This window comes from Vombatus ursinus, unplaced genomic scaffold, assembly GCF_900497805.2.
Source record: "Vombatus ursinus unplaced genomic scaffold, bare-nosed wombat genome assembly UNPS02014812.1, whole genome shotgun sequence".
NCBI lineage: Eukaryota > Metazoa > Chordata > Mammalia > Diprotodontia > Vombatidae > Vombatus > Vombatus ursinus.
Window position 1 is genome coordinate 89,549,570 of NW_020954590.1, and position 22,936 is coordinate 89,572,505.

The 22,936-nt window shown below is 36.2% G+C and overlaps 1 protein-coding gene across 1 annotated transcript in view; it reads right to left on the bottom strand.

Moving 5' to 3' along the window:
- The window catches only part of LOC114054290 (carboxypeptidase A6-like), a 328,051-nt gene that overhangs the window by 44,185 nt on the left and 260,930 nt on the right, over window positions 1-22,936 (bottom strand). The window contains exons 7-8 of the mRNA XM_027877487.1: window positions 1,645-1,755; window positions 1,171-1,261 (exon numbers count right to left, since the gene is read on the bottom strand). Of these exons, the coding sequence (XP_027733288.1) occupies window positions 1,171-1,261; window positions 1,645-1,755 (202 nt within the window). The remainder of the gene's footprint in view (window positions 1-1,170; window positions 1,262-1,644; window positions 1,756-22,936) is intronic.

Sequence of the window (22,936 nt, forward strand, 5' to 3'; positions counted from 1 at the left end):
GAGTAAAGGATAACATATGGACAGTTCAAGGACTACATTTGAATCCATATGATATTAAAAAACAAACATAATAACTCCCTTCTCCCCCCCCCCCCAACAAAGGACAGTCTTTGGCACATGCAGTAGAGTTTCATTAATGACTTTATAGAAAGACGTCATGAAACTGCCAAAGAGTGGGAAGGTATGGAGAGGTTGTAATCTGCACTGGTGGAAGAAACGAGAAGGCTGTTTCCTTATTAATACTTTACAAAAATCCTAGATTGTCTCTTTCAACTATTAACTAATTTGTATTTTCTCCTCACCTAAAATTGGGTTGGCTTTTGGAATAAGTGGCTTATATGTGGTCAGGAATAGTTCTGAAAGTATAAATAGTTCTGAAAAGCAAAAATCTCCTTGCTTCCCTTCTGGCCTCAAATATCATACTACTCATAAGGTTTTATTTACTTTTTTATGTATTTGATTTTCCTAACTTTAAGACATGTATATCTGGTTGTTCTTTCCCACACATTTTCTATCTCAGTTTAAAAGTTATTTTTTTAAGTCTTTTTTTTTTTTTTATAAAAGTTAGACTGGTTGTGATCTACATTGGTAGAAAGGGTCTCCATGTGATTGAGACTACGGGCCCATCAAAGCATAATGGGAAGCCAGAAAGCTATTTCCTTATTAATAGAAGTAAGGGTTGCATTAGAAATGGAGACAAAGAATAAAATTGTTAATAAATATGCCCTGACTGACTGGTTGATTATAACTAGAAAGAAAGGTTTGGCAGCTTTCATCAGCATGGCAGTGTAAACATGGTTGGGGTAAGGATGATAAAATTACTCAACCAGATTTAAATCACAAATTAGTTCCTGCTCTGGTTATTTCTATGACACATATAACATCATTCCTCCCACCTTTTATGTCTGTGTTTAAATGATCAATTTTCAGAATTTGGCTGACAGACTTAAATTCTTGGTCCTAAAATACATAACACACACACATATATATCTATCTTTATTTCCTTTGAGAATCATGACAGGGACCCCATGTCTGTGCTTTTCTATGTCAGTCTTGCGTAGACTAGAAAAGCAGCAGAGGCTCCTGCTGGATTGCTAATGGGCTCGTCACTCTGAAGTGCGAAACCTATGGGCACCTTGTGATCCAATTTCCAATTATTTCCCAACTTACCACACCAGTTCACCTTCCAATTACGATTAGCATCCACTCCACGGCAACGGAACCTTGAGTTTCTTGACCTTGTTTTCCTCCAAAATCGATCCTAACCTCAATTAAGAAAATAGATGAAGAAAAAGAAAATCTACAGTTTAGTCAACAGTACTACGGTATTGTTGTACAACAGTAGATCAACTGCTCAGTTAATTTCATAATTAATTTCAATTAATTATGCATGATTTTCTTTTTGAGCATTTAAGAAAGGAGGCAGTGGGGCAGTTAATGGAGAGAACATTGGAGTAATAATCAAGAGATGGAGGTTCTAGTCTTGGCTCTCTCACACTACCTGTGCGACTCTGGACAAGTCACTTTGCCTTTCTTCGCCTTCTCTTTCAGGGAGTTGGACTAAATTTCTAAAGGTCCTTCCAACTCTAATATTCTATGTCCTATGATTTATCCAATGTCCAGTGGAAAGACAAAATGGCTTACATTGGTCCAGCTAAAATGGTATCCATCAACATTAAAAACAGGCATGATGTAGAAATAGAGGTGATTTAACATTTTCTTCATGGCAGGATCACTCCGATACGTCTGTAGAGCCTAAAAGACAAAGAATGAATTTCTTTTACAAAAGACATGTCTGGATGATAACTAAAAAAAGATATTATAAGAAATTAAATGGGGAGAAGTCTAATACATTCCGAAGAAATACAACCACAAGATTGGTGGGTACAGGTGGCACTGAGGAGGGTGGAGGTGACTACACCAGATATATTTGTTAATATATCTAATCCTTTGTCTCTGAAAATGTAATCAACCACACCCTGTTAAAATAATTAGCTTCCTTGATTCCTAACGGCAACATAATGTACCTTTAGGTCCACATGTTTTCTTCATCTGCTGCTTTAGGGGATTTATATTAAATGAAAAGTTAGAAATACAATCTCAATTGCTCTGTGCTCCCAATTAGGAAATGCCTAACATTTAGGCAGAGGTTTGGCTCTTTGCTTTAATTTACATTTCTATTTATTGCTAACTATCTAATAACTGGCCTATTTGTGGTTGAAGCAAAATTCAGGTTATTGGAAACATTGAGGTGAAAAAGCAGCAGAGTATATTATAGTGTCTATTAATAAAACAAGCCCTGGGAGGGGAAGCTGAGGAAAGATCAGAACTTTTCTTGGAACTTTCTTCAGTTGTTGAGGGTGGGTACAGCTGGTGACTTTGGCCTGAGTTTTCTACGATGAGTTGCCTTGATAGCCCTTCTCCATCTCTCCCTTCTCAGCTGCAGTTCAGTTCTTTTCTTCCTCCCTCTTTTCTTTTGCCTGTTGTCCCTATGCTAACAATTCTTTTCGGTTTAGCTCATAAGGTTCTGACTCTTTCCTTGCTTGCCAATACTTTTTCTCTCTCTTCAATTCTCTTCTCTGTTTCCCTCTCAGTCTTTGGCTGGAATGGCCCTCTGTCCTCTCCAGTCAGATGCTCGAATCCCTGGGTTCTGAATTGGAGTGCTATTTTATACTAAACTGACAGGGCTGGGTGAGTTTTTTCTGCCAATCTGAATAGAATTCCTGTATGGCCTCATTTCACTTCAAGCAATAGTGTTAAAGGACTCCTAATTGAGGAAAGATTTTTAATACACTTATTTAAAATGCATTTGTTTGGATTCAAAAAAGATAGTTAGGCTTTGTTCACACTTAGTTTATACCTCTAATTTATTGACTCAATGGAGAATTCTGGGCTTTAAAGTTATTGAGGGAGGGAGGGAGAAGGAAAAAGAGAGGGAGAGAGAGAGAGAGATAGGATGATGAAGTGGGAGAGGAGGAGAGGAAGCCATTTATATAGCCAGCACTAAATAGTTTTTATAACTAATACTTTATAATATAATTTGATAGTTAGAAGTATTACTTCTCCTTTCTCCTACTTTATTTCAGGATTTCTCTTGAGTTTCTAGACCTTTTGTGCTTCCAAATGAATCCTTTGTCAGAGATATTGTCGAGGGAGATTTCTGTTTGGGTATAGGTTGGATGAGATGACCTCTGAGATCCCTTGCAATTCTGTGATTCTGTGACAAAGATCTCAGAAGAATTGAAATTGCCACTGATGTATTGGGCAGTTGAAAGATGCATAGTGGATAGAAGTAGGCTGCAGCATAATAGCTTGCGCCCAAGAAATGAATGAAAATACATCATTAAGGAAGACTAGAAAAATGGGTGAGGAGGTTATCTAGTGAAGGCTAGAGATAACAAGTGAATTGCACAAGTGTTGGACTTCTATCTATGAATTATTAATGATCCAAGAGAAAGCCTACCATATGTTGAATAGTCTTTAGAGGCTTTGTTAATGACAATGGGTAAGAAATGAACAGGTTGAGAAGGTACAGAGGGATTGTGATCTTCACTGGTGGAAGGAACTCCCACGCTGATGAGTCACAGATCCTTTGAAGATTCTTAGAATATAACTCATAAGAACTGCATTAATATATGTGTGATATGTCATTTGATGCCACAGATATATTTTATTACAACTTCATTTGTATTTATTTATTTGTTATGCTTGATTTAATTTGTGCAAATTAATACAATAAAGATCTAAATAATGGTGTTTTAAAGGTAAGTAATAAGAATAATATATAAGTAAATGTGTATTACATATTGCATCATTTATGGGAATATATCTAATCAATCTTTCTTGTATGGGGTCGACTATTTCTCTGTAAGGCTGGTGAGTCATTATTTGAAATGCTAAATTCATTTTGGCATTAATAAGATGAGTCAACACACAGGTACAGTCATTAATTTGGACTAAGAGCTTCATTTATATACTTGAAGAACCCTATGTGGCTCTGCAGCTATTGGCTGACAACCCCAAATTTTACAGGTTTTTACATACTTAATCCTTTGGGTCAGTCTGGGTTCCTCTGGTCTCCTATCTGATTTTCATAATAGGATATAACTTCAAATAATATAGCATTGGGCAATTGTATAAACCTTGGTATTTGCTTTTTTGTTTGTTTGTTAATGATTGAGCATCAATCCTCTATGGAGCCTTGAAAAGGGAAAATGTTCTAATGGGGATAGAGCAGGACAGCAAGTAGTGGTTCAGTGTATATAGAATTGGGCTTGGAGTCAGGAAGACCTAAGTTCAAATCCATTCTGTAAAATGGGGATAATAATAGCATCTACTTTCTAGGGTTGTTGTGAGGATAAAATGTAAAAAGGGCTTAGCATAGTGGATCCTATATAAACGCTTATTCCTTTCCTCTTAATATTTATATTTGGCCTGCTGTTGGGCCTTCACCCATTATGACAAAAATATTAACTTTGCCATAAATAAACTTTGTTTCTAGAGGATTAGTTAGTGGGGGTATGCATCAGTTCACTATATGATCTTCCATTCTTACCAGGACTGGAATGAATCCACCCTATGTCCAATGTATGGTATAAACATAACTATATTATATACTAAACTTATTTTTATCAGTTTGGAAGTATTCTAGCTTTTCTTTCTTTCTATGAAAACAAAATAGGAAAAATGAACTTAAAAACTATAGCATGAAGGATAATCTCTAAGGTTTCTTCCAGCTGATTTAGGTTAGAGAAAGGAAGCAAGTTCTAATGAGGGTGGGTGATAGTGATACTGGAATGCATAGCAAAGGGCACTGGTGTGAGTGCCTTGTTTGCATATCTTTAATTAAAAATATGCTTCATCTTTCAAAGATGATATTTATGTGTGGATTCTGGCTAGATGAAAATAAAGTGCTATAGGTTTTTGTTTGCTTTTATTCTTGGATATAATAAAGAACCTTAGAAGCATTTCCCTTCTGAAGTAGAAGACACCTTTTAGTACTCAATACACATACTGTACATGTATATGTGTAAGAAGAGATGATGAGGAATTAAAGTATACCTGTTTGTAAGTTTCAATCATGGGTGATTTCTTGCATGGAAATCTTAAGTTCTAGTGGCTTGAGGGTCACTGTAAAACAATGCATTCATTACATGCCTCAGTATGGCAGTCACAAGGAACTGCACTCACCTTATTTTATCAATTTGTTTCAAAATTTTATTTCAGGGATAGACCAAGATGGTGGAGTAAAGGCCTGAGCTCTCTCAAATTTCTCTCCAAACAACTTTAAAATAACAACTCAAAACAAATTCTGGATTGACAGAACCAACAAAAGAGTAGGGTAGAACAATTTTCTAGCCAAAGACAACTTAGAGGGACAATAGGAAAGGTCTCACTGGAGTGAGAGTGGGGTGCACAGTCAGGATACTACAGGATTTAGCAGCTTCTACATTAAAGGATGGGAGTACTTGGAATATGGTATTCTGGAGGGCAAGAGAGCTAGGATTACAACAAAAAATCACCTACCCAGTAAAACTGAATATAATCCTTCAGGGAAAAATGGATATTTAGTGAAATAGAGGACTTTCAATCATTCCTGATGAAAAGACCAAAGCTGAGTGGAAAATTTAATTCTTAAGTACAAGACTCAAGAGAAGCATAAAAAGGTAAACAGGAAAGAGAAACCATAAAGGATTCAACAAGGTTAAACTGTTTATATTATTAGATAGGAAGATGACACTTGAAACTCCTAAGAACTTAATCATTATTGGAACAGTTAGAAGGAATAGATATAGATATAGATATAGATATAGATATAGATATATATTGATAGGATAGATATAGATATAGATAGATACATAGATATGAAAAGACAGAGGGCACAGGTGTGAGTTAGCTATGATCAGATGATATAAAAAATTAAGGGGTGAGAAAGAGGAATTCATTGGGAGAAGGGAGAAAGAAGAAGTAGAATGGGGTAAATTATCTCACATAAAAGAGGCACAAAAGAGCTTTTATAGAGGAGAAGATGGGGTAGTGGTGGCAGGTAATGCTTGAACCTCATTCTCATTACAATTGGCTAAAAGAGGAAATAACATACACACTCAATTGGGTATAGAAATCTATGTTACCCTACAGAGAAGTAGGAGGGGAGGGAGATAAGAGAAGATGTTGGGCTGATAGAAAGGAGGGGGGATTGGGGGAAGCAGTGATCAGAAGCAAAACACTTTTAAAGAGGGCCAGGGTAAAAGGAGAGAGAGAGAGAGAGAGAGAGAGATAAACAGGAGAAAAATAGGATGGAGGGAAATACACAGTAATCATAACTGTGAATGTGAATGGGATGAACTCACTCATAAAATGGAAATGGAGAGCAGAGTGGATTAAAAACCAAAATGTTACAATATGTTTATGAGAAACACACTTGTAAGAGACATGTAGAATAAAGGTAAGGGGCTAGAGTAAAATCTATTATGCTTCAGTTAAAGCAAAAAAAAGCAAGGGTAGCAATCATGATTTCAGACAAAACAAAAGCAAAAATAGATCTAATTAAAAGAGATAAACAAGGAATCTATATCTTACTAAAAGGTACCATAGACAATGAAGTAATATCAATACTAAATCAAATCTTAAAGGAAAAGTAAAACGAGTTTTAGGAGGAAATAGACAGTAAAACTATACCAGTTGGGGATCTCAACTTTCTTCTCTCAGAACTAGATAAAGCTAACAAAAAAATAAACAAGAAAGAAGTTAAAAAGATGAATAGAATTTTAGAAAAGTTAGGTATGATAGACCAATGGAGAAAAATTGAAGAGGAATATTAAGGAATATACCTTTTTCTCAGAGGTATATGGCACCTACACAAAAATTGACCATGTATTGAAGCATACAAGTGCAGAAAAATTGTGTATCCATTTTAGATCATAATGCAATAAAAATTAAATTCAACAAAGGACTATGGAAAGATAAATTAAAAATTAATTGGGAATTAAATAATCTAATCCTAAAGAAGGAGTGGGTCAAAGAACAAATCATATTGTCATTCTCTTTAATGAAATTATTGATTGTATAATCAATCAATAATCAATTAATTGTTTAAACAATCAATAATTTCATTAAAGAGAATAACAACAATGAGTCAACATGCCAAAATTTTTGGGATGCAGCCAAAGCAATATTTAGGGGAAAATTTATATCTTTAAATGCTTACATCAATAACATAGAAAAAGAATAGATCAACGAATTGGGCATGCAACTAAAAAAACTAGAAAAAGAATAAATTAAAAATTCCCAGTTAAACATCAAATTAAAAATCCTGAAAACCAGAGGATAGATTAATAAGATTGAAAGTAAAAAAGCCATTGAGCTAATAAATAAAACTAAAAGCCAGTTTTATGGGAAAAAAGAACAAAATAAACAAACCATTGGTTAATTTGATTAAAAAAACAGTAAGAAGAAAAACCAACTTACCAACTTCAAAAATGAAGAGGAAATTAAAGCAATTATATGGAGCCATTTGTCAAATTATATGCCAATAAACCTGGCAATCTAAGTAAAATGGATGAATATTTACAAAAATATGAATTGCCCAGATTAATAGAAGAGGGAATTGAATATTTAAATAATCCCATTTTAGAAAAAGAAATTGAATAAGCCAGCAATGAACTCCCTGAGAAAAAATCCCCAGGACCAGATGGATTCACAATTGGATTCTATTAAACATGTAAAGAACAATTAATTCCACACTATATAAACCATTTGGAAAAATAGGCAAAGAAAGAGTCTTACCAAATTCCTTTTATGACACAAATATGATGCTGATACCTAAACCAAGAAGAGTGAAAACAGAGAAAGAAAACTATAGACCAATTTATTTAATGCATATTGATGCAAAACTTTTAAATAAAACACTAGCAAAGACATTACAGCAATATGTCACAAAGATCATATACTATGACCAGGTGGGATTTATACCAGGAACACAGGGCTGGTTCAAGTTTAGGAAAACTATCAGCATAATTGACCATATAAATAACAAAACCAACAAAAATCCTTATTATCTCAACAGATGAAAAAGCTTTTGACAAAATACAACACTTATTCCTATTAAAAACACTAGAAAATGTAGGAATAAATGGAACTTTCCTTAAAATGATAATAGTATGTATCTAAAATCATCAGCAAGCATTATCTGTAAGGAGGTTAAGCTAAAAGTCTTTCCAATAAGATCAGAGGTGAAGCAAGGATGCCCATTGTCATCAGTATGATTCAATATTGTACTAGAAATGCTAGCTTTAGTAATAGAGAAGAAAAAGAAATTGAAGGACTTAGAATAGACAATGAGGACACAAAACTTTGCAGATGATGGTATACTTAGAGAATCCTAAAGAATCAACTAAAAAACTAGGTGAAATAATTAACAACTTCAGTAAACTTGCAGGATAGAAAATAAACCCACATAAACCATCAGCATTTCCATATATTGCCAACAAAGTCCAAGAGCAAGACACAAAAAGAGAAATTCCATTTAAAATAACTGTACACAATATAAACTACTTGGCGGTCTGCCTGCCAAGACAAACCCAGGAACACAATTACACAATAATTTTTACACAAATTCAGACCTGAATTTGAAAAATATTAATTGCTTATGGGTCAATATGAGCCAATATGATAAAAATGATAATTATACCTAAAGTAATTTACTTATACAGTGCCATACTAATCAAACTATCAAAAATTTGTAGAGCTAGAAAAAAAACAATAACAAAATTTATCTGGAAGAACAAAGATCAAGAATATCAAGGCAATTAATTTTAAAAAATGTAAAGGAAGGTGGCCTAGCCATATCATATCTCAGACTGTCTTACAAAGCAGTAATCATCAGAATAATCTGGTACTGGTTAAGAGATAGAGAGGTAGATCAGTGGAATAGATTGGGTACATAATACACAGTAGGTAATGACTGTAGTAATCTAGTGTTTGATAAATGCAAAGATTCTAGCTTTTGGGACAAGAACTCATTATTGACTAAAACTTCTGGGATAATTGGAAGGCAGTTTGGCAGAAACTAGGTATAGACCAACATCTCACACCATATACCAAGATAAGATCAAAATGGGTACATGATTTAACATGAAGGATGATACCATAAGCAAATGAGGGGAGCATGGAATAGTTTACCTGTCAGATCTACAGATAAGGAAAAAATTTATGACCAAACAAGAGAGAGAGCATCACAGGATGTAAAATCGATAATTCTGATTATATTAAATTTAAAAGTTTTTGCATAAACAAAATCAATGCATCTAAGATTAAAAGGAAAGCAGAAAACTGGGAAAAATTCTTGGCTGCAAGTGTCTAATGAAGGCCTCATTTCTCAAACATAGAGAACTCAGTTAAATTTATAAGAATATGAGTCATTCCCCAATTGATAAATGGTCATAGGTTACAAAAAGGCAGTTTTCAAATGAAGAAATATAAAAATATTCTAAAGCACTATTGATTTTGGAAATGCAAAATAAGACAACTTTGAGGTACCACCTCACACCTAACAGATTGGTTAACATGACAGAAAAGGAAAATGACAAATGTTGGAGGGGATTTGGGAAAATTGGGACACTAATGTATTGTTGGTGGAGTTGTGAACTGATTTAACTATTCTGGAGAGCACTTTGTAACTATGCCCAAAGAATTATACAATTGTGCATACCCTTTGACAGTAATACCACTACTAGGTTTGTTACCAAAGAAATAAAAAAAAGAAAAGGTAAAGGATCCATATGTTCAAAAATATGTGGTGGCAAAGAATTGGAAATTGAGGGGATGCTCATCAGTTGGTGAATGGCTAAACAAGTTGTGGTACAGGATTTTAATGGAATACTATTGTGCTATAAGAAATGATGAGCAGGATCCTTTCAGAGATACCTGGAAAAACTTACACGAACTGATGCAAAGTGAAGTGAGCAGAAGGAGAAGAACATTGTACACAGTAAGAGCAATATTGTAAATGACTTAAGTATTCTCAGAAATACAAAGCTCCAAGACAATCTCAAAAGACTTATGATGAAGAATGCTATCTACCTCCAGAGAAAGAACTGATGGATTAGGAATGCAGAACAAAGCAAACTCTTGCTTACTTTATTTTTTTTTTTTTTGGTTTATTTTTTGTCTGTTTTCTTTAAAATGACTAATACAGAAATAAGCTTTGCATGAGTGCACATGTATAACCCATATCAAATTGCCTGCCTTCTCAATGAGGAGGGTAGAGAGGGAGGGGGAAAATTTGGAACTCAAAATTTAAAAAAAGTGAATGTTAAAAGTGATTTTTACATGTAATTGGAAAAAATAAAATATTTAATAAAAATAAAATTTTATTTCACCTGAAAATGTTGATATTTTAAGCTAAGGGGTATTATAGATTCTGAGTATTGTTTTGGGTTAGCTACTTGGTAAGTCTTCAGGGATTGAGGTGGGTTTAATTGTTTATATGTTTATATGTTAATATGTTTACATGTTAAGTAACATATACAAAGGAAAAAAAACATAATAAATGCCATGTTCTAAGTCTATCTTGGTTTCCTAATAACCTAGTGGAAAACATTTGTGAATATGCAAAAGACCTGTCATTTCGTCAGCATGAGAAACTACTGGTACAGGAACTTTCTGCACTAAAGTAGATATCTACTAATTCATACGCTGGTTGCTATATTTTAGATGTTGCCTGAGGCACAAAGACATTAAGCACCTTGCCCAGGATCAGTGAGGGTGAGAGGTAGGATTTGGACCTAAGCCTTCTTGATTCCAAGCCCAGACTTCTATTTACTACTACATACTTATAATGGAAAACACGTTAAAGAGAAAAAATAACATTCTTTAAGTAATCCTTTGTTAAAAATGGAAGAACAGTATGGAATTCAGGCTGTGAATTTTTATCTGTAGAAGTCTGTGGAGTTAGATAAAGACAAAATATCTTCACTTTTCTCATCATTCTTGAAATTACTACCTTACAGTCAAGGTCAGATTCTGGAATATTGGGGCATGTAATGTTGATATGCAAAGAAGCTAAATGTCATCTAAAAGCAGTTTTGAGAACAGAGATGCAGCCCTTTGAAAGGGCAGCTTTGGAAAGGCTTCCCCTCCCCCAATCCTATGTTCCTTCTCTCCCTCAACAAACCCACTGAATATGATCTAAGGGGCTAAGAAGATAATGCTGTAGTGTTCACTGGAGGGCACACTAGAGGAAAGAAACATGTTCTAGTGACAACCATAAGAAGAGACACAAATATCAAGGGCAACAATAGTCAGCATTTGTGAAATTATTTAGGACACTAATGGTATGCTTTTGAGAGTATTCAGGCTTATACATACCAAGGAGAGGATTTAAAATTCAGTACAAGGAAAACTACTTTGGGACAGGTGGGAGAAGAATTTCTAAGGGAATAGAGGGCTAGATCTCAATCTGTAAGGATGTTTATCACCCTGTGAAAAGCTCAATGAATATTAAATGATAGCAAAATAATCACTTGACAATACCATGGAAAGAGCCACGGGGAATCTTGTATGAAAGGGAGAACAGAAGAACTAGAAATTTTCTATTTCAGATGAAATCCCTACTTTCAGTATATCACACATATGACAGGGAAACCAAGAACCAGGGAAAAAACCCGGTAACTCCAAATATCCATGTAAGTAACACAGATGACAAGAGTGAAGATAAAGGGGCTCTTTGCTCTCTATTCTGAATAGAACAGAAGAAGGACAGGGCTGGTGGAACAATAATGAATAAACGAGAAATTATTAAGCACTTCCTCTGATATTATCAGACATTATATTAGGTGCTAGATATATGAGGACAAAAAATAAGACACTTCCTGCCCTTAATATTATGTTCTAGTAAGAGAAGACACATAGGATAAGTGGTATCTAGGGGAAGGGAGTTTTTCTAGGGAGTCAGAGTAAAGATGAGTAAAGTCATAGGGCAGTCAATGGTCGTGATCTTTGCAGAAGCAATAGTGTGGCATTGCATTGGTTTTTATTACTCTTCCTTGGGTGTTGTCTTTCCCTATTAGAAAGTAAGCTTCTAGAAGGCAGGGACTGTCTTACTTTATCTTTGTATACTCAGTGAGTTCTTGACTCATATTAGGTACTTAAATGTTTCTCTCTCCCTCCTCCTCCCCACCCCAGATTGGGGGTGATAGGCTGAGAGGTGGATAGGAGGGACCCTGTGGATAGGAGGGTACATATAGCAACAGAATGGGTGGCACGATGTTCTAATATGTCTGGGGTAGATGGATATGAAACATGGTTTGGGACCAAGTAGGTATAGTCAAGTATGCAGCTTTGTACTTCCTAACTGGCCAATGAAGGTCCAGGGAAGGATTCTAAATGGAGGAAAAAAGTCTCATTTCTGGTCTGAACGGTGCTCTTCTAGATGGGGAAAGAAGACAATAGCAGAGTAGCTGGCATTATGTCTTAAGATATCTAGGGTGTATGGAAAGTAAATCTTATTCTTATAAACTAACATTTCTCTCAGGTATTTAACAGTGACAAGTCACATTTATGTAAAACTGTGGTTGGAAAGGGCTCTGCTTATATTATCTCTTTGGTATACCAATTCTGGACATATCATAGGAGACTTTAGAAGTCATTAAGTCCAATCCTTTCATTTTAGAGATAAACTGAGGCATAGAAAGGTTAATTGACTTGCCTGGAATCACACAGCTAATAAACGTCTAAGTGGAATTCAAATTCAGGTCTTCCTGTCTCATTGTCCAGCTATCTATCTGCTGCTCTACGTATATATTACAATTAGTTTTCTATTCACTATTGTCCCTAGTTGGTAGATTGTGTAAATATTAGTTCCATTTTTACAAATGAGGAAATTGAGACTAAGTGAGGTTAAATGACATATGCAAGGTCACATGATTTGTAAGAGTCTGAGTCAAACCTTGAACATAGTTTTTTACTCCATGTCCTATTCTTTTCTCCATAAACTGACACATTAAAATCAGACCTAAGGCATGAGCTAAGAAAGGGCTCTTACAGTAGGTCCCTTATGAAGTCTATCTTTTGCAAAAGGTTCATTTTAAGTGTCTTATTTTTGAGGGCCAGAGTCTAATGAACATGGTTACTGGCTACTCAGGTGGATTCCCTAAGCTATATTCCTGTATGCAGGTAGGTGGTGTGGTAGATAAAGTGATGGACCTAGAGTCAGGAAGACCCATTTTCCTGAGTTCAAATCTGGCCTTGGAAACTTACTAACTGTGTGACCTTGAGCAAGTCACTTAACTCTGTTTGCCTCCGTTTCTTCATCTGTAAAATGAGCTGGAGAAGGAAATGACAAACCAATCCAGTACCTTTGCCAAGAAAACCCCAAATAGGGTCACAAAGAATTAGACAAGATTGAAACGACTAGACAACAGCAACAACAACAGCAACATATTCCAGTTTGAAGGTAGATCATCAGAAATCAGGATACCTGGACTATATTATCTCAGCTGCTACATGAGTGTTTTTGTCAAGTTAAAATTCAACATTAGGTCCCCAAGCTCTGATGGAGTATCAAAAATCCATTTGAATGACATTTTTGTTTCTTTTGCTAAACCAGTATATTTGATGTTAGTGCCCATGTAATAAATTCCTACTGAATTCAGTACTTGAGTACTCCAATGGTACTGTGATCTCATTGATGTGAATATACCCTCCAGTGATGGAGTCTGCATCATATTCATGCCTACTTATCCTGTTTGACTGGTTCACGTCCTCCTGGAAATCCACCATGACGCAGTGGATAGAATGCTGGACCTGAAGTCAGGAAAACTATTAGTGAAGTTCAAATCTGGCCTCACTTATTAGCTGTGTGACACTGGGCAAATCAGTTAATGCTGTTTGCCTCAGTTTCCTCATCTGTAAAATTAGCTGGAGAAGGAAATGGCAAACCACTCTAGACTCTGCCAAGAAAATTCCGAATGGAGTCATGAAGAGCTGAACACCACTGAAAAACTACTGAACTGTAACAGCAACAAATCCACCATAGGTGATCTAATATAGAATTGTGAAAAGAACAGCTGGAATTAATTTGAATTCCAGCTCAGTCAATTACGACATGTGCTACCTTGACTAAGCCACTTAACTTCTCCTATCTAAGTTTCCTCTATAAAAAAAGGGAGTTGGGTTAGATGCCTGTCATATTCCTTTCTGACTCTAGATTTATGACCCCATAATTCTGCTGGAGGACTTTTCTTGTGTTCTCTTGACATTGTGTGGATACAATGGAGTGTGTGGACTGTCCATTGATTATCTCTTGCTCTTGTTACAGGTCTGGTCCATCTTTCTTTCCAGACTCCTAATTAATTCATGTTGATTGATTTATTGATTCTCTGACAGCTTCTGTTTGACTTCTGTGCTGTTTCTCATCAATATTTTGCAGCCTACTGACACTGAGCAAGGCTTCCCTATTGCCTTGAATGCAGTTCTAGGAAATAGTTATTTCTTTGTAAACAAACATATGCTGGCTTTTTTTTTTTAACAATGAAAACTACATAATTCAACATGTTTTTCTTTTTGCCTTGGTTCCCAGGAAATGTACAGTTAAATTCAATACATAATGGTATTAAATTATGCCTCAGTACTCTTGGGTCCACTGTGACATGGAATCCTCAGCTCCTCTGAATTGATTTTTGTTTTGGTTTTCCCTTTAATTGTCTTGCTTCATATTTGGTTTTGTTTTTAATTGTCTTGCCTCACATTGTATTTAATTTTGTAAGCCCCCTTAAATCCTTTCTGGAAGTAGATTGGTTGTAAAACTTAAATAAAATACATAACTAAAAAACTTGAAGAAATATGCAGTTTCAGACAAAAGATAGAGATTAGAAGTATCTTGCTCCAAAATGAGATGCCCAGAAACTAGCATTCCTTGTTCTTACATATTAAATTCATATCATATCCAATAACCACTTTTCTTCTTTAAACCAGGTACATATTAAAACCACAACAAAAGAATGAAAATAGAAAACGCTTTCAGGGTTCAAGAAAAGACAATGTACATCTTAGTTCTCCTTTTAAATGGTACTAGAAATGAAGATATCCTCAGTGAGAGTTCAAACATTTTAAAAGGGTAAGAAAAATTATCTCAAAGCATCATTTCTTTCGCTAGCTTCGTCTTTTAACTATACGCTTAAGAAAAAGACCACAGGTACCTTTAAAGGCTATGTTACCTTGCCATTCCCAAACAAGCAGTTAGTTGCCAAATATTACTGATTCTACCTCTCATTCATCCTCTCCTCTCCATTCACATTGCCACCCCAAAAGATCAGAATTTCATTTCCTTTTATCTGGCCCATGCTAATGGCCTACTAGTTGTTCTCTTTGTCTTCAGGTCTTTAGTTTCTTCCCTCTCCCATTCACCCTTTGCATAGCTGGGAAAAAAAAAAAGAAAAAAAGAAATCTTCCTGTTGCATAAATCTGACCATGGCATGCCTCTGATTAAAAATCCTCAGAGGCTCCCCATTGCTGACAGGAGGTTCAAATAACCTGCCACTTATATTCTTCCATCCTGTCTTGCCAGCTTTATTTCCCACTTCCCTTCCTGCCTGCTACATTTTGGTCAAACTTTATCTTTCTGATCATGTTCTCTTCCTATGCATCTGTACTAGCTGACTTCTGTTACACATAAAAAGTTCTAGAGACATAGTTTCTAGGTAATTAATGATTTGTTGATAATGCTAGGATTTAATAAATATTACTATAATAAAATGCTATATTATATTACTATATAATACATAATAATTTCCCCATTAGATGGGTCAGCTAGGTGGTACAGTGGATAAAGCACTGGGCTTATAATCAGAAGACTCATCTTCATGAGTTCGAATCTGACACTAGCTGTGTGATCCTGGGCAAGTCACTTAACCCTGTTTGCTTCAGTTTCCTTGTCTGTAAAATGAGCTGGAGAGGGAAATGGCAGCAAGCAGTTCAGTAACCTTGCTAAGAAAACCCCCAAAATGGGGTCACGGACAGTCAGACATGACTGAAATAAATGAACAACAATAATATTTCCCATTAAATGGTTGTTGTCCTTCATACCTGGAATAAATCAAAATGACATCACTACGTCAGGGTCAAGATACAGTGTGTCAGACTGAGGCTGATCAGACCAATATGGGTTTAGAAGGCTCTACTACAAGTCAGGCACTAATAGTCCATATGAACATTTAGAGTGGAGATGTCTCTAAATTTGCACATCTCACGTTTCCTTTGAGCTACTGCAATTCTGCATTGTTCATAGAGCACAGTCCCTCCTTTGTTGCAGGCACATCACGGTGGGTGGTCCTTTGCCAGTATTTCTCATGTCTCACAAATGATTCTAAAGTTCTTCAGAGAGACCTTGAGAATGTGCTTGTATCATTTCTTCAGATCTCTGTGTGAGTGTTTGCCTTGTGTGAGCTCTCCGTAAAATAGTCTTTTAGGCAAATGTATGTTTGGCATTTGAACAACCTGGATAATCTATTGGAGTTGTGCTCTTTGAAGTAGAGTTTGAATGCTTGGCAGTTCAGTTTGAGAAAAGATCTTAATATCTGGTACCTTATCTTGCTAGGTGATCTTCAGAATCACCCTAAGACAATTCAAATGGAAATGATTCAGTTTCCTGACATAGCGCTGGTAGGCTGTCCAGGTTTTGCAGGCATGTAACAATGAGGGCAGCACAGTGGCTCTGTAGATCTTCAGTTTCGTAGGAAGTCTAATACCTCTTTTCTCCCGCACTTTTTCTTCAGAGCCTCTCAAACACTGAGCTAGCTCTGGCAATGCATTTGTCAACCTCATTATCTATGTGTACATGCCTGGAAAGTATACTGCCAAGCCAAGTGAACTTATTTAGAAGCTGCTAAATGAAAAATGAGAAATCCACAGGGCTAACCAGCGGGATAGTTTATCCATCTCTAAGAAGGCAGAGTTTAACTCCATCAAAAGTAAAGTGCAGGCTTAGAGGGATGCAGGATTCTTGGTTTAGTAAGAATTTGAATGAAATTCAGTTTTACATTGATAGTAACAATCCAAAATTCTTTTATGATGCCTTGAAGGCTATTTATAGACCAAAGACCTATGATGCATCTCAACTACTCAGTGCTGATGGAACCCCATTGATCAGCGATAAAGACATGATCCTGGAGAGATGGGCTGAACATTTTCATAGTGTTCGTAACAGAATATCATCAACTAATGCTGAAACCATTGACTGTATATCTCAGGTTGAAGTCAATCCTTCTCTAGCCAAACTTCCAACTGAAGAAGAGGTTTTGAATGCCATTAGGCTCCTCTTGTGTTGGCAAACAGCCTGGTGATGATTCTATCCCAGCTGAGATTTACAAGATGGGGGTTCACGGCTCATACAAAAGCTGACAAATCTACTGGGTTATAGGGTAAGAGGAGATTATCCCCCAGGAATTCAAGGACACCTCCATTGTCTACCTCTATAAAAGGAAAAGGAAATAGATTGTCCTGTGACAATATGGGGTGGGGATGGGGTCTCTTTCTTAGTAATTATCAGCAAGATTTTTTGCCAGAGTCCTCCTTAATAGGTTAATCCTTTCCCTGGAAGATAATCATCTACCCAAGGGCCACTGTGGCTTCATAAAGGGTTGAGGAAGAGTCAATATGGTGTTTGCTGCCTGACACTTCCAGGAGAAATGACAGGAGCAGAACAAAGGTCTATATACAACATTCATCAATCTGACCAAGGTATTTGATACTGTTAGTGGTGAGTGCTTGGGGAAGATCATGGTAAAATTTGTTTGCCTGGAGAAGTTCATCAGTATTATTCACCAGTTCCATGATGGCACATTTACACAGGTTCTGGATGATGGATGATGCTATTGAACTTTCCCAGTCACCAATTGAGCAAAGCAAGGCTGTGAGCTTGCTCCCATGCTTTTTGGCATGATGTTTTCACCAACATTGTCAGATGTCTTCAATGAGGACGAAACTGGCATGAAGGTGAGCTACTGCATTGGCAGTAAATTGTTTAATTTGAAATGGTTAAAAGACAAGATTAAAGTGGAGGGAGAGTTGGTGTACAACTGTTAGTTCCCAGATGATTGTGCACTCAGTGCAGCCTCTGAGGCTGAGATGCAACAGAGTATGGTTCTATTTTCTGCATTTTGTACTAATTTTGACCTGACAACACCAAGAAAACAGAGGTTCTCCATCAGCCAGCACTACACCATCCACATGTGGAACCATTGGTTACAGCAAATGGAGAAATTCTGAATGCTATGGATAAGTTCACTTACCCAAAAAGAATATGAGTTCTTTGAAGTCAGGGACTGTTTAATTTCTTTGTATTCCCAGTGCTTAGCACAGTGCCTGGCACTTAATAAATGCTTGATTTGACTTATGGAACTTTAGACTGCTGTGCTACTTACTACTGCTATGACTCCGGGCATTAGGGTCTACTCCTGTGTACTCATGTGACCTTGAAAAACTAAGTTAATACCCCTGAGTCTCAGTTTTCTTATCTGTAAGATCAGGCAGTTGGATGACATAATCTTTAAGGTCCTGTCTTGCTCTAGGTCAAGTCTTATGACCCCATGATGTCTCTTTACGTTGTCCGTGTAGCCTAGATATAATAATAATAATAGCTAAGAATAGCTGACATTTATATAGTGCTTTGGGTTTACAAAGTGCTTTACCAATATTATCTCATTTGAGCCTCATAACAACTATGGGAGGTAGGTGCTATTATATCCATTTTATAGATGAAGAAACTGAAGAAGATTGATGTTAAAGTGATTTGCCTAGGATCGTTAAGTCAGTCAATAAATATTTCTTGATGTCTACTCTGTGCCAGGCACCGTGCTAAGCATTGGGGGAGGGGGTTATAAAGAAAGGAAAAGACAATCTCTGCTTTCAAGGATCTCATGATTTAATGGGAGAGACAACATGCAAACAACAATGGGCAAACATTATACATAGTATAAACTGGAGATAATCAACAGAGGGAAGGTATTAAGGGGAAACAAGAAAAAAACTTCCTATTGGAAGTTGGAATTTATCTGAGACTTGAAAGAAATCAGGGAAGTCAGAAGATAGCAGTGAGAAGGGAGAGATTTCCAGGCACTGGGGACAGCCAGTGAAAATACCTAGAGTTGGTACAGGGAGTGTCTTATTTAGAGAATCTCAAGGAGGGCAGTGTCACTGGATCACAGAGTATGTGGGTGGTGGAGTATAAGGTGTAACAGGGTAGGGCAGGTTACAAAAAGTTTTGAGAAAGGATTTGAACTTTGGTCCTCCTGACTCCAGGTCCAGTACTTTATCCATTTTACCACCTAGCATACAATGTTGGACACAGAAACCTACAGGGGTAGGTTTTTATCAGACTGACTCTATTTTCTGATTTAGCAATACCCTCATCCCTATTTCACCACTTCATGGTTACCTACCTGGCTAATTCTCAGAACTGTCCTTGTACTTTGGTATACTCAGAACCATTTTCTTATTCTTGGAATTGTTTCCTCCTAAGATTACTTGTCACAATTGTTCAGATAAGGATCCTTACTCTAAGACAGACGGTACTTGGTTTTTTTTTTTCCAGTATGAATCTGTGATGTAGCTCATGTATGTACCCTACTTGAGTCTGAATGGAAAATAACTGATTACCTGTTGTGCTTGACTCAACATTAGTTATTTACCCATGACTTGACAGGCTGTAATAATCTCCTTTGGGACATTTCTTAGTTCATTGAACTGATGGGTATGAGTCTTGTGATTTTGCTTGAAAAAATATACGCCTATAGTTATCTATTAGCACCATGTCAGTCTGGATAGTGGAGAACAGTCACTGGCAGACACTTTGTTCCCACACCTGTATGGCTGAATGAGTTCAAACATTGACAATTCATTTTCTATAACCATACTCCCATTGCTATTCCTCTGTTTGTCAGAGATATATTCTGTATATATATATATATATATATATATATATATATAATGTATATACACACATATATACATACATACATATACACACACATATATCACATTGGTTGGGAAGTCAGGATGGTGGTAATGGCAAGATGAAAGGTGCATGTTTCTCATATAATAATAATAAAAGCTAACATTTATATAGTACTTACTATGTGTCAGACACTATGCCAAAAGTGCTTTACAATTATTTCATTAGAGCCTCGAGCAATCCTGTGGGGTAAGTGTTATTATTATTGCCATTTTACAGATGAGGAAACTGAGGCAAACAATGATTGTCCAAGGTCACATAGCTAGTCAAGTGTCTGAGGCTGGATTTGAAGTCTTTCTGACTCCAGGCCTAGCACTCTATCCATTGCTCTACGTAGGTACCTCCAGATAAATCATGAGTATCTTTTGTTAGTAAACAACTGTATTCAATGATTGGAGAGACTTCCTTGGCTCAAATTTTGATGTTTGAATACATATCTTTTTGGAATGGCGTAGCTGGCACAGTTAGCATTTTCCTATCTAATTCAGACCAATACAATTTATCCTACTCTAATTTCTCCTAATTTTATTTGTGTATGTGTTTCTTCTTTATAAGATTATAAACTCCTTGAAGGCAGGTATTGAGTTTTTTTGTATGCCTAGTGTTTTTTTAAGTGCTTGGTAAAATTGTTTATTTAGTGCTCACTGAAAGTTGAATCAGAAAGCTCAGTTTCAAGATTTAGCTTTGTCACTTGCTGTGTGACCTTGGACAATAGTTAATGTCTCTGAATGTCAATTTAGTCTTAAAAATTTGTTTTGTGGTAATTCTAAACTTAGCAATCATGAACAAAGTATCCAAATACATAAGACTGCATATGAAACCACAACTACTGTTGTTTAGAGTTTATTTATACACACACACACACACATCTCTTCACAGCTAACAGTAGTGTTGGTGGTATGAAGAGATTGGCTTGAAGAGGGAAACTAGGTACTCATTCACTTTTTTTGACCCTCAACCCTCAAATGGGCAGAGTGATTCTTTCCCAACTCTGTCACTATCCTGGTATATATCACCATCCGGTCTACTCTACCTCCAGAGGTGGAAAAAGTTGGGGCTCTTTAAGCCTGCCCAAGAGAGGCAATAGAGGGGATCTGTCTAAGGTCACTGGTATAGAAAAAGGGACAATTATGAAAAAAGTTAAAAGAAGAACAAGAAGAAGGAGGGGGGCAGGAAATACAGGTAATACGAGAGGAATCAAAGTACTGTATTTACCTTACAGATAAAAAGATATGTAATTTAAAATGCAGATAATTTTCCTCATGATGAGCTATTTTCTATTATGTAATTAAATATGAAATTTTATTTGCCTAATCAAGTACTTGGCAGATTTTATATCTAATTATCAGTGTTTCAAAGGGATTAGTTATCTTCTTAATTATCCATGTATTCCCTTTTACTTAGCACATTTTGCACAGGTGCTTTAGATATTCTTCTTAGAAAACTCTATTTTATTTTTAGTCTACATGTGGCAATGTCACTTTTTTCAACCAAAACTTTTGGTTTTCATCCCTATATCTGAGGACTTATTTCCCTAAACCCAAAGTTCACAGAAACTAAAGCAGAATGAAAAGAGACCATACTCTCATTTATTTATGGATAATCCTCTGAGACAGGCAACTTGTATATCAACCTCAGGATACGGATCTCATACTAAGACACCTAACTTTTAAATGAGGTGTAAATGAGGTGGGCGCTATCCACTATCAATTTCATGTTTCATTTCAGGGTAGATGTGGCAGCAAAGATCAGAGTTGTTGGGAATTGCTTGATGTTGGAAGGTTTCACACCAGAGAGAATTTAAAGTTTTTCTCCCATTCTTCTTCTTGCCTTGGCTCTAATCATAAATCCCATAGCTTCCATTATAGGTGATCAAGTCTAAGGCTATCTCTATATTTCTTCCACTTTTGGCACATTTCCTTCCCTAAGACAACAAACTTTAACCGATAGATTCTTCCTTCTCAAAGTGCTCTGCCTCTCTCTGTGGAATTTTAACAGGCTACTGTTTCTAAAAGCTTTGAATGAATATATGACAGGCACTATTGAGTTAGCTCAGTTCCATTGCCTTGTGTCTTCAATTTGTGATTTTTGGCTTACTTTCAAAAATGATCTATGAAACAAAGACGATAGTGAACTTTGTCTCGGCAATGCAAAATTATTTGAGCCAAGAATTAATGCTATAAATAACTCATAGGCCAACACAGAACCAGCCCATTTAAAATACTCAGTCTGAGAGGTTGGCAATAGCAAACTGCTGAAAGTGAATCAGGCAGAAATTGTTTTACACACTTAGGGGTGATTCTGACAGATGAGACAAATACAATTCTATCAGCATCAGAAACAATGAAGTCTAAGTCTCATATAAAAAATAGTGAGGAAACTATAGGCCACATCTAAAAGATATATTTTGGATGCATTGTAATATTCCTATAACATTCCTTCTGCTCACCCTCAAGCTCTAATATTTCTTCAGAATTTCAACTATTAGATTCTTAAATCTTCCTCTTTTCTATTTAGCCTCTGTTATTGAACCATGTAATTAGCATCAGAAACGTGTGAGGGTGTAGGAGAAGGGGTGGGGTCATTGTTGGGCACCAGAGGTGTTTCAAGAGGAATCTGAATAGGTCTAAGGGTAGACAGATGCAAAATGGCATCAATCAGAATGTGAGGATTTGGGAAGGAAGAAGGAAAAGACTGTTTGAGAACTGGTTTATTTTTAGCACATTGGTTTTGGCTATTTACTGAATCTTCTCCATATGTTCATTAAATGCTCTCTTATTCCCTTTTGAATTATTATTTCACCTGCTCAGTACTCTAGCTAACTGAAGATAAGTAATACTAAGCAAAATCTTTCTGAAAAACATGTGAGAAGTTTCCTTGTTTCTATCAACTGCATTCAGACTCAGGCTCTTAACTTTGGACTCAATG